The sequence below is a fragment of the Diabrotica virgifera genome, chromosome 1 (assembly GCF_917563875.1).
Source record: "Diabrotica virgifera virgifera chromosome 1, PGI_DIABVI_V3a".
Lineage (NCBI taxonomy): Eukaryota > Metazoa > Arthropoda > Insecta > Coleoptera > Chrysomelidae > Diabrotica > Diabrotica virgifera.
The window spans coordinates 209,115,139-209,131,415 of NC_065443.1; the positions used below are offsets into that span (position 1 = coordinate 209,115,139).

At 33.6% G+C, this 16,277-nt stretch overlaps 1 protein-coding gene across 1 annotated transcript in view; it reads right to left on the reverse strand.

Annotated features, from left to right (window-relative positions):
• LOC114334060 (nonsense-mediated mRNA decay factor SMG7-like) overlaps window positions 1–15,085 on the reverse strand; it is a 94,210-nt gene extending 79,125 nt beyond the window's left edge. Inside the window, exons 1-3 of the mRNA XM_028284067.2 lie at window positions 14,884–15,085; window positions 14,610–14,826; window positions 14,274–14,551 (exon numbers count right to left, since the gene is read on the reverse strand). Coding sequence (XP_028139868.1) covers window positions 14,274–14,551; window positions 14,610–14,826; window positions 14,884–14,924 — 536 coding nt within the window. The 5' untranslated portion in view covers window positions 14,925–15,085. The remainder of the gene's footprint in view (window positions 1–14,273; window positions 14,552–14,609; window positions 14,827–14,883) is intronic.
• Between the last annotated feature and the right edge of the window lie 1,192 nt (window positions 15,086–16,277).

Consider the following 16,277-nt stretch of genomic DNA (forward strand, 5'->3'; position numbering starts at 1 on the left):
GTTCTGAACACCTCTAATGATAGTTAATTTTTAATTTATGATTATCAAACTGATATTTAATAACCATTCTATAAGAATATACATTTCTGAGTTTGGCAGGTATTTTTTTGTTGTACTTGACCTACAATACCTTTTTTTTTATTTTTTATTCTGGCCTTGGTTCAGAACCTTTAGCCACGTAACTACATATACAATTATTATTCGTTCATAAGTATAAAATTGTCCAGTATACACTTAAAAATAAAAAATAAAAAATAATAAAGCTTACAAATAACAATGCCTACGTACTATGTTAATAAATACAACTATATTATTTTTTTTTTCTTTTTCACTACCTTAAGAACTAAAAACATACATAGGTTACAAAATAATATAATTAATTACAGTAAATATCTCATTCATACATTACATAATACAAAAGAAATACCTATTCATTCAAACGATTAGTTTTACATTCACACTTTTAATTTAATTTTTTGAAGAAATGTCATAATTAGTTTAAAAATTTTAATGTTATCCACACTTAATAGCACATTTAAGTCTAGGGGAGTACTTAAACGTGCTTTCAGCAATTCTTGTAGCAGCCACATACTTGCATTGAGATTTAAGGGACAGTTAAAAAATATATGATTTAGATTAGCTATGCTAGTTCCACAGTCACATCTGCCTGTTTGCAGTACTCCGATTTTATGTAGATGCTTCGGGAAACATCCATGATCTACTTTTAATCTTAGGATGGTCGACACTGTATTTCTACTTAGTGCAACAACTTTGTAAAATTGGTTAACAGCTACTGTTGGTTGTAATTTAAACAAATTAGTGCCTGTACTTTCACCGAACTGAATCCAACGTCTATCCCATTTACATTTAATATGCTGTTTAACGTATGCAAAAAGATCACATGTGTTAAGTTCTTCAATCAATATTTGAGGGTACTTTAGTGGATTTTTAGCTATTGAATCCGCAATACTATTACCTAATATGTCTGAATGTCCCTTAACCCACACAAATTTAACACTATATGTTGAAGCTAATAATTTTAGTAATTGTTGCAATATTTTTAATATAAATACATTGCTGTTAATTGTGACTCTAAAGTTTTGTAATGCATTTAATACTGATAGTGAATCACTGCACACAACAATTTTGTTCCATTGTTTCTCACAACACCATTCAAGAGCTTTATATATAGCACATGCTTCGGCGGAAAAGATGCTGGATTGATTATTTAGAGTAAATACTTTTTTTAAATTTATTTTTGGTACAAAATAAGCACTTGTTGTACAGTTTGATTTTGACCCATCTGTATAGATCGTGGTGTAATCTGAATAATTACTTAAGATTTCCTTGAGAGTATTATGACAAAATTTAGTTTGGTATTTAGGGATAATAATATTTGTAGATAGAACGCTTGTTAAGTGTGGTATATCCAATGATTCCCAAATAAGGTAGCAAGGAGAGTTTGTTAAATTAAGTTCATGGCAAGTTACAAATGCTGTCACTAGTAGTGGAGAATTCTTTTTTGCAAAACGTGTAGATGTTAAATCAGCTGTATTTAAGTGACTAATTATTTTTGCATTATACGTGCAGCGATAATGTTGGATTAGGAAATATTTGCTTGCCAAATATTCTCTACGTAATGGGAGTGGATTTTCAGATGCTAGAACTAGTGTAGCTTCATTTGGAGTGCTTTTCATCAACCCTAACACATTTTTCAAAGCTTTCAATTGGATTCTATCAAGTTTACGTAAATTACTTATGCTCGCTGATCCATACACCAAACACCCGTAATCTATAATAGATCTAATATAGGCTCGATAAAAAGTCAATCCAGTAGTTTGATCTGCACCCCACGATCTCTTACAAAGCATTTTAAGTAAATTAATACCTTTTTCGCAGCGACTAATTGTGTAGTTAATATGTTGAGTCCAAAGCAGTTTTCTGTCAAGTATGACACCAAGGTATTTAAATTCCGAAACAATTGGAATAGTATTGCCCTGTAAGCATACTGTGCAATCTCTAATAGGGTGTTTTCTAGAAAAGAATACTACGGGACACTTTTGGTACGAAATATTGAAGCCATTTAACCAAGTCCAGTTATTAAGGTTGTACATTATATGTTTCAGTTCAGTAGTACATTCCATATATGTTTTCTTCTGTGAATAGATGACAATATCATCAGCATACTGTAAACAGACAATATTGGGAGACCATAAATTGTGCAAATCATATGTGTACAGATTAAAAAGAAGTGGACTTAGAACAGCTCCCTGTGGAATACCCTTTGATGTAATCATTGGTCCTATGATATTATGACCTACTCGAATGGATACATTTCTGTCTTTATATAAGTTTGATAGTAAATATGCCATGCATTTTGGAACACCAAGAAATACAAGTTTATCACATAGTATATTCAAATCAATATTGTCATAAGCACTTTTTATATCGATAAACAATGCACCTGTGGTCATAGAATTGGAAAAACCAATTTGAACATATGTAGTCAGACGTACTACTGCATCCATCGTACCACACCCTTGTTTATAGCCAAATTGTGTTGCTTGTAGTATACTATGCCTCCTTAACCAAGTTTCCATTCTCAATTTTAGAATTCTTTCGAATGTTTTGAAAATGCATGACAACAATGTAATTGGTCGATATGAATCCGGATGATCTTTATTTTTTTCCGGTTTCAGAATTAATATAACAAAGCAATCATTAAATTTGTAAGGAAATACTCCACTTTGCAAGATACAATTATAAATATGCAATAGTAATCTTTTAGCCAGCGTACCCATTTTTTGTAACATAATATACGAAATATGATCTGGACCTGGGGCTGTGTTTTTGGATATCTTAATGGCATATTCCAGTTCGGATGCTGTTATTTCCTTTAGTAAATAATGTTCTTCTGAAGGTGCTCCTGAGTGAGGTATATGTTTGTCAACAAAAGGTGGACATAGCTTCTGTAGAATATCTTCTGCAACTGAAGAGGGAGCATGTTTAATATTTGTATTTTTGTTGTTCAATTTGTTCACCATCTTCCATATTTGAGTTGATGGACAGCTAGAGTTAAGACTGGAACAAAATTGAATCCATGTACTTCTGGCTTTCTGTTTAAACATTTTTTTAGTTATAGCTTCTATCTTTTTATATTCAAGAAAGTTATTCAGAGTGGATGAGGTTTTGTATAATTTAAGCGCATCCTTCTTAAGCTGTAATTGTTTGGCACATTCATCATCCCACCAAATCGATTTTTGTCTATGTTTAGGAATGAATGGTACGTTTTCAGGGATAGAAGCTTCGGCGCTTGTATTGATTGCTCTATTCAGAGTAACTGCCATTTCTTGACAGTTATCAGAGTATACAACATTCTTTAATTCAATTTCAAGAGTACTCTGAGTACCTACAATACCTAATGAGAAGAAACATTAGAAAGTTGCATTATAAATTCTTGGATTCTGTCTTTATCATCAGTATTGTTTTGTGTGGAGGTTTAGGATTGTTTTAAACAATAAAACATAAAAACAAGTAATACTTACCACAACTACTGAACATTTTTAACAAAAAAGGTTTCATCAAATCTCTCACACATTTAAGATAACACTGAGTCATCTAACGGTCGTATCAGTCATGTAATCTTATCGTAAGCAACAAAACATGCCAACGTAACCAACACTATGTATGGCGTTTACGATCATTTGTCGGTCCTAGCTTGTCATTTACAATATAAAAAGCGCAACATGAGGTTAAAATGTGGTGCTTCCGATAAAAATTAAATACAATTTGAGACACTTAGGATGTTATTATAGGAAAAATAATTTTGAATCAGCAGTAAACTATTGTAAGCAATCATTTAAGTCAAAAATCCCATTTTGGCAAAATTGGTGCTTACGATGTTTTGTCAAAAACCTGTCGGTATAATAGCTTTGATGAGGGATTCCAGGTTGACTTGATCTATAAAGTCTTTTCCAAAACATTTGATTGGGTCAACCTTGGAATCCTCTTACAAATACTAAAAGCTTTGTTCATTGTGGATACCCTTTTTTAATGGATTTCAGAATTTATTCGCGGCCATACACAAACAGTTAACTTGGGGAATGATACCTCATTTGAAATAACGGTATTATCAGAGCTGTTTTATTTTGCTTGTTTCTGGTCGATTTAGTTCAAAAAATCAAAAATTGTAGTGTTCTTATGTTTGCCGACAATGTAAAACTGTTAAAAAAATTCCTGGAACGGTGCTGTTCTGTTAAAATGATTTTATGATCAATGGAGTTTAAACAAAGTATCACTTAAGGGGAACAGAGCAAAATGCAAAATTGGTGCAAAAATGCAAAAAGGTGTTTTAAATGTATTCATTTTTTTCGAATCCTGAGAAAACTAATAAGTATTTTTAATAAATTTAAATGCAGAATGAAAAACTACTTTATTACCGAGGGCCGAAAGTCCTTTAGAATAAATAAAAAGTTTCTTTTGAATGAAATATTTGCAATTAAAAATCACACTAAATTTTCTCTATTATTTTTACCCCTGTAACTTATTAAAATAAACATTATAGAAGTTTTTAGGGACTTTTGGCCCTCGGTAATAATGTAATCTTTCATTTTGCGATTAAATTTTTCAAAAATATTTATTAGTTTTCTCAGGATTCGAAAAAAAAATGAATACCTTTAAAACACATTGAAAATTTTGACATGCGTCAAAAGTTTGCATTTTGCTCCGATCCCCTTAACATAAATTAGTACGTGGAACCTCGATAAGTCGGATTGATCGGGACCGTGGGCGATCCAGGTTATTGAAAATCCACGTTAGCCGGAGAATATGGTAAAAATTAATAAAATACATATAAATAATAAACAAATATACAGATTATAATTGCAAAAACATGAAATACACTTGAGAGCAAAATAATCGACTCATTTGCTGAATTGTACATAGAAAATTTGGATAGAAGTCGGAATCGTATCTTCGCGTTTATCCTGTGTAAGCTAGCATCAGGTGATGAAAAACTTAACACTCGTTATAATGATTTATTGAAATAAAAATTATAAACGAACAACTTCAAAATGAACTAATTATTTTAAGGGCAGTCCGGTTAGACAAACAAATATAATTACAATTAGATATTATACGTTACAAAAAGCCGGTAGCTTCGCGTAGTGATGTGTCTCTTGTGTGATGTGAATCTTACGAATGCGAAAAAACGAATCCCATAATCCCATGTTTGGTATGATCTCATTTTCCTATGGTCTGACTTTTGACCCTGAATTCGAGCCTCGCCATGCACTTGCTGGCTGGATCATACGATTACGAAAGTTGTTAATCCCGGAATGCGCTGAGTGGATAAAAGCAGCGGCGTAGTTGACACTGTTGCACAATAAAAAACGAAGCAAAATAAATCTAAAAAGTTTGCTTGAAACTCTACATTCTCCCAGCCTTGATTCCAGGAGGGAATCAAAATATTCCTACACTAACTTTATAAATAGAAGAAACTAATTAATGTCTGAAACCGTGGGCAAAACGCACACCTTGTTTACACCTCGTTTGAGGACGGATCCATTTGAAGTCTTTACCGACACTACTCGAGTATGTCCATCGGCACCAGGATGTTCAGCATGAACACGGGCTAAGGGCCAGCAGAGTGGTGGCACGTTGTCTTCTTTGAGAAGCACTAGATCTCCTATCTTCGGGCCTCTAACAGTTGAGCAGCAACTAGTCTTTGGTCGAACTTGCAATGAAGTCAAGTATTCCTTGTGCCATCTCGTCCAAAAGTGATGGCGTAATTTTTGAATATATTCATACCGTAACAAACGGTTGCTAGGCACATCCCCATAATTTAGTTCTGGAACGGCTGTCAATGACCTGGCGGCTATGAAATGTGCGGAAGTCAAAGGTAAAAAAATCGTTGGGGTTAGAAGACATATGTGAGATAGGACGGCTATTTAATACAGCCTCGATTTGAGTACATAACGTATACAACTCTTTAAAGTCCAATTTAGCTTTTGTTAACACACGACTCAAATAATATTTGATTTGTTTAATATGAGATTTCCAGATTCCGCCAAAAGATGGCGTCCTGGGTGGAATAAATTTCCAAGTTATATGCTCATTACATAAAAAATTAGTTATTTCACCCTGTATTGTATTAAAAAATTTGTAAAATTCCTTTAATTTATTATTGGCACCTACAAATGTAGTTGCATTATCAGAGAAAATCTGACATGGTTTTCCCCTACGACTGATAAAACGCCGCAAGGCGGCAATAAAACAATCCGTAGTCAAATCTGACACAACTTCTATATGTACACCCTTCGTGACAAAACATATAAATAAAGAAATCCAGCATTTTCTGGTTTTGCTCCCCCTTCCCTTAGAATTCTTAATTAAATACGGCCCTGCATAATCCAGACCAACATACGAAAATGGCAAAGATTGTGTAACTCTTTCCATAGGTAGGTCTCCCATAAAAGGAGTAACTGGCTGTGCCTTTAACCTGTAGCACCTTAAACATTTGTGCAAAACCTGTCTGACAACAGCCTTGCCCCTTGTTATCCAATATTGCTGTCGTAAGAGGTACAATAAGTTCTGAGTACCCAAGTGTGCATTTTTTACATGCTCATGATTTATTAGCAGTTTAGTAAAATGGCTATTTCCTGCCAATAATATTGGATGTTTAACATCAAAAGGCATATCTGCGTTTTTCAATCTTTCCCCTACTCTAATAATACCTGTTTGATCCAAAAAGGGGTTAAGTACTCTGACATTGCTGTCAGATAGTTGAGCATTAGCTGTTAATAAATTAATTTCCACGGGAAATGACACGAATGGAGCAATTTTTATTAATTCTAATAATGCACCTTCTAATTCTTGATTAGTTAAACAACCTGTGTTTTTAAATTTACCCTTGCTCCGAGTGTTGTTAACAAACCTCAATATATAAGCAAAGGCTCTAAGTAATCTGGAGAAATTTGAAAACCGTTCAAAATCAATCAAATTTATTACTGAAGTTATTTTAAATGACTTAGTCTCCGGAACAGTATCGGAAAGTTCGACTGTTCTTGAAATAAAACGTTTCTCATTCTGCAAGAAAGAAGGGCCTGCCCACCAACTGTTATTAATTTTTAAACTATGAATGCTCGACCCCCCGAGATAATACATCCGCGGGATTCAACTCAGATCGAACGTGTTGCCAGTGGGAAGCCTCAAATAATGCTACTATTTTAGCAACTCGATGTGCAACAAAAGTTTGCAACAAATGAGGAGCTGTATTAATCCAGCTCAATGCGATGGTCGAATCTGACCACAGATAAATATTATTCATTTCCAAACGTAATGTGGATACAATTTTCTTGGTTAATTCAGCACCCAATAATGCAGCGCATAATTCCAACCTCGGAATTGTTATAGTTTTTAAAGGTGCGATCCTGCTCTTTGCTGAGACCAAGGCGACCAAAAAATTGCCATCGCTACTAATAGACCTCAGATATACACATGCTCCATACGCTCGTTCACTCGCGTCGCAGAAGCAATGTAATTCTAAATAATTAAAATCGGCACATACAATAAGTCTGGGAACCTGAACGCTCCCAACCAATGGAAGTTCATCCCGAAAACTCAGCCACTCTTGTAAAATGTTGTACGAGACAGTCTCGTCCCAAGAAGTTTTTTCAGACCACAACTTCTGCATAACTATTTTAGCTCTGACAATAAATGGATTAAGTAATCCTAATGGATCGAAAAGTTTAGCAATATTTGACAAAATGGTTCTTTTGGTTACCTTCTCAGAAATTTCAGTTGCGGAATATTTATAAGAAAACTTATCAGTTTTAGGATGCCAACTAAGCCCTTTGAGTTTTCGGCAGAATCGAAATTCAGTTTTAATTCTGAAGTTTCGTTAACATTTAGCAAATCTAATATATCCTTACTATTGCTACACCATTTTCTTAAGGTGAACTTTCCTCCATCCAATATGAGATTAATATCTCTAATTAAGTTCAATGTATTTGGAACAGTGTCACAACCCGTGACTAAATCATCAACATAGAGGTCCTCAGAAATTGTTCTAGAGGCCTCAGGATACTTAGATTGATTTTCAATTGCTAGTTGTCTAACACAACGAATAGCTAGAAAGGCGGCAGGAGCGGTACCGTAAGTTAGCGTGTTTAATTTATAAATTATAGGAACCTTACTATTACTAGGTTGCCAAATTATGCACTGTAAGTCACGCTCAGACTCAGCAACTTCCACCTGCCTGTACATTTTTCCATGTCCGCACAAACAACAAACTTGTGTTGGCGAAATCTAATTAAAATTAACAACATGTCACTTTGAATATTTGGTCCAGACAATAATATGTCATTGAGACTAGCGCCTGAGAATGTAGGAGCAGAAGCGTCGAATACGACCCTCAGTTTTGTAGTTAAACTTTCTTCTTTAACTATCCCATGAGGTGACAATATATACCTAGGGTTTTTATTTATATCTAACCTGGACATATGTCCTAATTTTTCGTACTCTTCCATAAAGGCGTTGTACTTATTTGAGGATGTTGCATTATGACTGAATTTTACTTGCAGTCTTTTAAACCTTTTCAAGGCATTATTATAAGAGGCACCCAACTTATCTGGTGAATCGTGGAAAGGTAAGAAGACGACAAAACGACCATCTGGCTTTCTGACTGTAGTCTTAATGAAATGTGTTTCACAAAATTTATCTTCCTCGGATAAATTACAAGAAGTTTGAACATTTTCCAATTCCCAAAATTTACTTACAGTTTCATTCAAATCACACACACTTGAGTGACCTACATAGCTATTATTGAATGAATTATTTACGACAGGCATTGGACCTGATATAATCCAGCCTAAACAAGTGTTTTGCAAAATAGGTAAATTTTTACCTAACCTAATTTGGCCTACTTTCAACAATTTATAAAAATGTTCGGCACCGATCAACATGTCAATTTTTTGCGGTATATGAAATTCGGGATCACCGAGTACCACATTTTTCGGAATGTTTAATTCGGAAATATTAACAATTGATGCTGGCATATGGGCACAAATATTGTCTATTAAAAAACAGGAAAGCTGATCAGAATACTGATTCTTAAGGGCCTTATATCGAATGGTAGCCTTATGACGCAAATTTGTGGGAGTTTTTCCAATTCTGGTAACAGCAAATTTTATTTTTTCGCTACTTAAATTTAGCGTATTGAAAAACTCGTAAGTTATGAAGTTACTCTGACTTCCAGAGTCCAGCAATAGACGACAACGATGTCTCTGATTATCTCTATCAAACACTTCAACCACAATGGTTGATAACAAAACTGATGAGTTCAAACGAACCGTTAATGTAGCAGATGAAGCAGAAGCTTCAGGCTGGGAAGTACCTTGACTAATATCTGACCGTGTCTGGTCATTCATTGAACTTGAATTATCATTATTGGTGTTTTCTTTGAGATGCAATAAAACGTTATGCTTTAATCTACAAATTTTGCATCCATTACCTTTACAAAACCTTGAATTGTGACCGAACTTTAAACAATTTGTGCAAAGCTTTGCACTCCGTACACAATTTAGTCTCTCAAAGGGACGTAATTTTAGGAAATCATTACATTTAAAAATACTATGGTCATTTTTACAAATGGGACAGCTCTCAGACTCCGAACTAACAAATGATTTGTTTCTATGTTGCGAATTTTTACCCTTGAAAATATCGCGGTTTTCTGATGCGCCCGTATTTTGCTCTATCGCTTGCAACAGCAAGATGCGTTGCTCTATAAATAGTTTAAATTTATCGAAAGTTGGAAGATCTACATTTAAGGTATATTCTTCCCATCTAGCTAAGGTACCATTATCTAGTTTTTCACAACCCCAGTGAAATAATAATAAATCCCAATTATCTGTTTTAACATTTAAACTTTGTAGAGCCCTCAAATTTTTAGAAATGTTATCAATAAAGCTACGTAAATTTTTAGAATTAGCCTTATTTATCTTATCAAAGTTAAAACATGCCTTTAAATGTTTAAAAATCAAGGCTTTCGTGTTATTAAATCTTTTAAGGATTAGTTCCCACGCTACGTTATAATTATCCTCGGTTATGGCCAAGGATTTGATAATATCTGCTGCAGCTCCCTCTAATGATAGTTTTAAATAATGAAATTTTTGTATGGGAAGCAGATTTTCGTTACGATGAACCATACTCTCATAAAGATCACGAAACTCCAGGAAGAATTCCAGAGTCCCGTCGAACTTACATAAACGGATTTCCGGCAATTTTACCCCAAAACCTTTTAACTGTGCATTTGCACTTTCATTTGAACAAACAACAGAATTTGCAACGTTTCCATTATCAGAAAATTTCGACATTAAATATTTAAGCTCACCATAAACGTTAAAATACCTTGCTTCGAAAGCTGACGAATCTTCGTCATCTTCCGGTTCTATATTTTTAATTTGAAGTTGCAAGTCTTTAAATTCCTCCAACAAATTAGTCATTTTATCATATCTAGTCTCTATCTTAAAATAATTACTTTTGTCCAATAAAAAAGTTGCATCAGACTTGCTGTCGGCTACAAATTTTTCAGTGTTGGTCAAGGAAGCCTTAACGCGCCCCCTTGAATACATCAAAGACTTAATGTCAGTCATTTTATTGCTATTTAATGAAAAAATCTAAAAATGATGCAAGATTGTATTGTCACAATGATAAATATCGTTTCAAGCAGCTTTATAATGAATAGATACACTACACACTTGAGCCGTGTATTAAACAATATTCAAAAATACAGTAGAACCCCGCAAATCCGAACTAATTGGGGGGAGAGCCTGTTCGGATTCCGAAAAGTTCGGATTATCCGAAAGTTAGCCTAACTAATAATTCAAAGCTTCCGTTGTCGTTGATTTTCAGTTTAAAAACGTTCTTGCAAGAGTGTGGACCATATTTTTGGACTTAAATTGACTGCAAGAGGACCGATGTGAGTTTATATTTCACCTTTATAAGCAGCACGTATAAAGTATGTATTCATTTTAAAGAAATTTTAAATGTCAAAGTCCTATTAATTCTACATTGTTCAATTTCCTGGTTTTACTCTGTATAATAAACATGTTTTTAAGTTTTTGTCGTTAAATTTTTTAATTTTTTCACTTTCTGTTGGTTCGGATTTGCCGAATGTTCGGATTTGCGGGGTTCGGATTTGCGGGGTTCTACTGTATATTCAAAAAAGTGAATTTAAGAGGCAATATTAAATATTACTTAAGGAAAAGATAGTAGTTACCAGGATTGCACTATTCTTGTTGATAATTTAACTCGTGGCACCAGAAGGATGGTTGCAGATAACAGCATAACAGTCTTCCATACACAAATTGTTAAAAAACTATACTGCGGTTTTTAAATAACGGCGTATGTCTATTTTGATTCACCCGGGAAAAAATTCCGGTAAAAATGTTTGATTTGGCACTACGGTATCTTTACAGCGCGCTGAAGAAACTGTTTTTTTTATCACTCGCGGGAAACACACCGGCAAGGTCTAATTTGTTTGTAAAAACCGATTCGTCTCGCAAGGACCAATAGAAAATTTGGATAGAAGTCGGAATCGTATCTTCGCGTTTATCCTGTGTAAGCTAGCATCAGGTGATGAAAAACTTAACACTCGTTATAATGATTTATTGAAATAAAAATTATAAACGAACAACTTCAAAATGAACTAATTATTTTAAGGGCAGTCCGGTTAGACAAACAAATATAATTACAATTAGATATTATATGTTACAAAAAGCCGGTAGCTTCACGTAGTGATGTGAATCTTACGAATGCGAAAAAACGAATCCCATGTCTGGTATGATCTCATTTTCCTATGGTCTGACTTTTGACCCTGAATTCGATCCTCGCCATGCACTTGCTGGCTGGATCATACGATTATGAAAGTTGTTAATCCCAGAATGCGCTGAGTGGATAAAAGCAGCGGCGTAGTTGACACTGTTGCACAATAAAAAAAGAAGCAAAATAAATCTAAAAAGTTTGCTTGAAACTCTACAGTACAAGTTAGAAGTCTTAAATTTCCTAAACCTGTTGTCCGATTCGAGTGATTTTTTTAGATGTTCATCATCATCATCATCACTGGCTCGACAGCCCTTTCTGGGTCTTGGCCTGTTCCAGGATTCTTCTCCACTCTGATCTGTTTCGTGCTTTTTTTCTCCAGTTTTTTATTTTTAAAGTTATTATATCATTTTCTATTTGTTCTAAATATCTCAGCTTTGGTATTCCTCTTGTTCATTTCCTACTGGCATCTGTTTGAATATTGTGTTTGGTATTTCGCCTTCTTCCATTCTTTCTACATGTCCCATCCAACGCAGCCGTCCTATTTTAATGAATGTTATGATATCTGGATCCTGGTATATTTCGTATAGTTCAAAGTTGTACCTTCTTCGCCAAATTCCGTTTTCTTTTGTGCCCTTATATATGTGTCGCAAGATTTTTCTTTCAAAGGTGGCTAGCAATGTTTCCTCTCTTTTAGAGAGTGTCCAGGTTTCTGAGCCGTATGTGAGTACCAGTCTTATTAAGATTTTGTATATTTGGCATTTTTTAGTATGTAGTAATATTATTATTGCTAGACAGGTAAAATACAATGTATACCAGGTGTAACAATCATAGGGTGTTTTTTTTCTTAAACATTCCTAACTTTTTTATTATCCAACGTAAGCAAATGAGTCAAGAAAGAAAATTTTAATAAAGCCTAAGCCTACAATTGAATTTGAATTTAAATATTTTTTATATGCTAGAATACTCCACAGGGTGTTCCGAACTTTAAGAAAAAACACAGTATAAAATGACCTTTAGCTGTATAGCAACAATAATATTAAATCGATTTTCTTAAATAATAAGGCTATAACATACTAAAAAAATCACTCAAATCGGAAAACAGGTTTAGGAAATTCCATGTGTACAATTATTCAGCAAGTGAGTAGATTATTTTGCTCTCAAGTGTATATATGCACAGTACATCTAAATTACGTACAGTTGTCTACAGTACTGTTTATTTCTTGGTAACAAACTCAGTCAAAGTGAAAAAATGTTTGTTTTGTCTGATGAAAATCGGTCCAGGTTTAGCCGGATTTCCGGGTTGTCGGGGCCGACTTATCGGGGTTCCACTGTATCAGATTTGGGAATCTGGTTAGACACCAAAGTGCAGTTCTCAAGCCATATCAATCAAGTAACACATTCAAGGACACAACTGCACATACAAACACAAAGAGACATGACTGTGTGAATATGAAGATGTGTCCTCAAATGTGTTAAAGTAATGGGATTTATCCAATGCACATCGATGGACCCATCTTTAATCACATTTAGAAGGCCCATTCTAGAGTATGGATCAGTTGTATGGTCCACATCATATATCTGTTACATTGAACATATTTATTGAAATGGTCCAAAATAAATCTTTACAGATAGCAGCTTTTAGTAGTAGATACGGAAGAGGGGAATATGACTATCAGTGGGTAAGAGACAGTATTGATTTACCAACACTCGAGTCAAGGAGAACATTGTTAGGTTTATGTTTCCTGCACTAAGTAATTAATGCTGTTATAGATTGTCCTCAATTGTTATCACTTGTACCTAGTAGAAATAACAAACAATTAGAAATCTCTTTAGTGCCATTTCACCACACTAATTATGGTATCAATGAACCAATTACACCATTGGTCCGAGTGCTAATAGCCTGCCAAGACAAATATTTTTGACTCCAAAATTAGTTTATTTAAAAAAACAATTATTAACACATTCAAGTCTGCCACCACCTCTAATGCGCTGACCCAATTTCTGTAAAAAATGCCAGGACCGCCCGAGAGGAGTTTGTGTGTGTACCTGATACAATGGTCTATTAAGTTGTGTAGCCACTTGAGCTTTGTCTCTAATGAGGCCCGGAGTTGAATGTGTTAAAAGGTATCTTATAATAACAGATCTCTTTTACATGTCAATTCTAGTCTTTTCTTGGTAGCTTTATTAAAGTTTGTTACAGTGTTTATTATTCTGAGATGTTTGACATTTTAAAAATTTATTGTTGTTAAGGTGTAGCTCTGTTAAAACTTTTGTAACTGGATTCCATTAATAAATAAATAAGTTATTGCCACAAGCTAAACTAACAAAACACAAATATTTTGATCAGACTAATCATAATTTGCTATTTATGAAAATAGAATGTAGTATTTCTTAATAAACAATATTTTACTGCTGTTGAATAATTAAAACACATACAAATTTCAACTTACTTATAGAAGCTTTCTGCTTGCTTCCTTTGATTCCTGTATCTAGCTATATCCCCAAGATGTACCAAGCAGTACTGGCAAACATAAAGACAAGAAGACGTTTGTGGCAAGCTTATCATTTCCGAACTAGTTATGGTTTGCCCAAAGACATTCCCTCTCCTTCTAAAAGGCAAATCTACATCGAAGGTGTTACACAGTTCTTGTAAAAGTGAAATGTAAAAACCAGACGCAGATTCCAAAGCCCATGTTAGCAGTGCTTGACAGTCAGAGCGATGAGGATTCTACAAATAAGACAGTTACTTTTAATGTTAAACTTGGGACACTTACGATATGTCATACCTTTTTATCTCTAGCTTGCTCTTGTAAACTCGAGATGTGATTTTTGAATCCTATATTCCACAAATCCTGCTCAACTTTTTTGTCCAGCGCGTATTCCAAATCGAGTACAAGTACTTGATGGTAAATAGTTTGTAATTTCTGTTGATCTGTCCAAGCTTCGGCATTGTTTAACCAGTCACTTTTTCTCGATACCTTTATTTTTAGATCGTCTGCTTGTCTAAAATCAAAATCATAAATAATATGTTTGCTAAGATTGTGCGCTTTTAAAACTTACTTCAAAACTTGGACAGCTGCTTTGTATCCCATACTTTTCATTCACGTAACGATAAAATTTCAATCTGCTACCAAAATCACATTATTTCGCCGAATGTGGCCAATTAACCTAAATTAATAAATCAAATTTCACAATATTTTCTTTAAAGAACCATATTCTTTTATTTATCAAATTCTGTAAAGTGACATTTATCTTCTTCTCTTGAAAATCTTACATGGCCTTTGATGTGGCTTTTATTAATCCACATCATGGTTTCATAGGCGTAGATATAAAAAATTAATAATGAAAATTAAAAAATTAATGATAAATAATAATTATAGATACATGTTACTCAAGGTTCATAAATAGACAGGTTGCATGGTAACTTTCCACCAATCAGCGTCGAGAATCTAATGGCGGGAGTGACGTCACCCAGAATGCTGCATTCAAATTCATTCACTTCACTCATTGAAATGAACTCGGAAAGTACGAATGTATTGAAAATGTGTATATTTAAAAAAAATACGTTTGGATTTTTAATAACTATTTATTTCATATATTCGTTAAAAAATGTGGTAGATACCTGTAGAGTTACAAAAATCATAGAATATAATTGCAATTAAATATATGCAGTAGAATAGCATACTACTTAATTAAAGCAGAAGGAGATTCTTTCTTGTGTATATATGGGACTAAATCATTCAAATATCCTAGGTATATTAATAATGGGTTGAATACAATTTACTTTTTTAAATGATTTTGAGTAGGTATATAATAATTTTGAATTAGGGATACTGCATGTAGTACATTATTGTAAATTCCTCCTAACATGTAAACCATGGTGAAAAAGAGATTCAACTAAAGATTTATGTATCAAAATTAGTAGTTTTTCCCTTAAGTTTAACATAAGAGCATCTGATTACGTTAGGTACTGGATTATAATATCTAAAACTATTAAAACATTATGATTCCATTCAATAGGTACCTGTGAAATTTTACATTAACAGTAAATTATAAAAAAAATACAATTTCAGCGCAATAAAGGGAATTTTGCCCATTTTATTATATTCATTTAGTTTATAATTGTTTATTCAAACGATCTTCAGATGGCTGCAATATTGGTTATAATTTTATATGAAACAATTACATATAATAGATCTATTATCTATAGACTTAATTAGATATATTGTTCAATAAGTCTAAGCAGATTGTAACCTACACAGATGATGTAAACTTGATGTGAAGAACCGCAAGAGACATTACAGAACTGTAATGTCTCTATACACGAATGTCCTTTACTATACAATACAGCAGAAAGAAAATCCAGTAAAGTAAGTAGGTACTTAATACAACCACATTAAAATGTATCTTAACACTTGTAAAAGAGTTTTGGGTTTAAGTTATTATACTAAAAA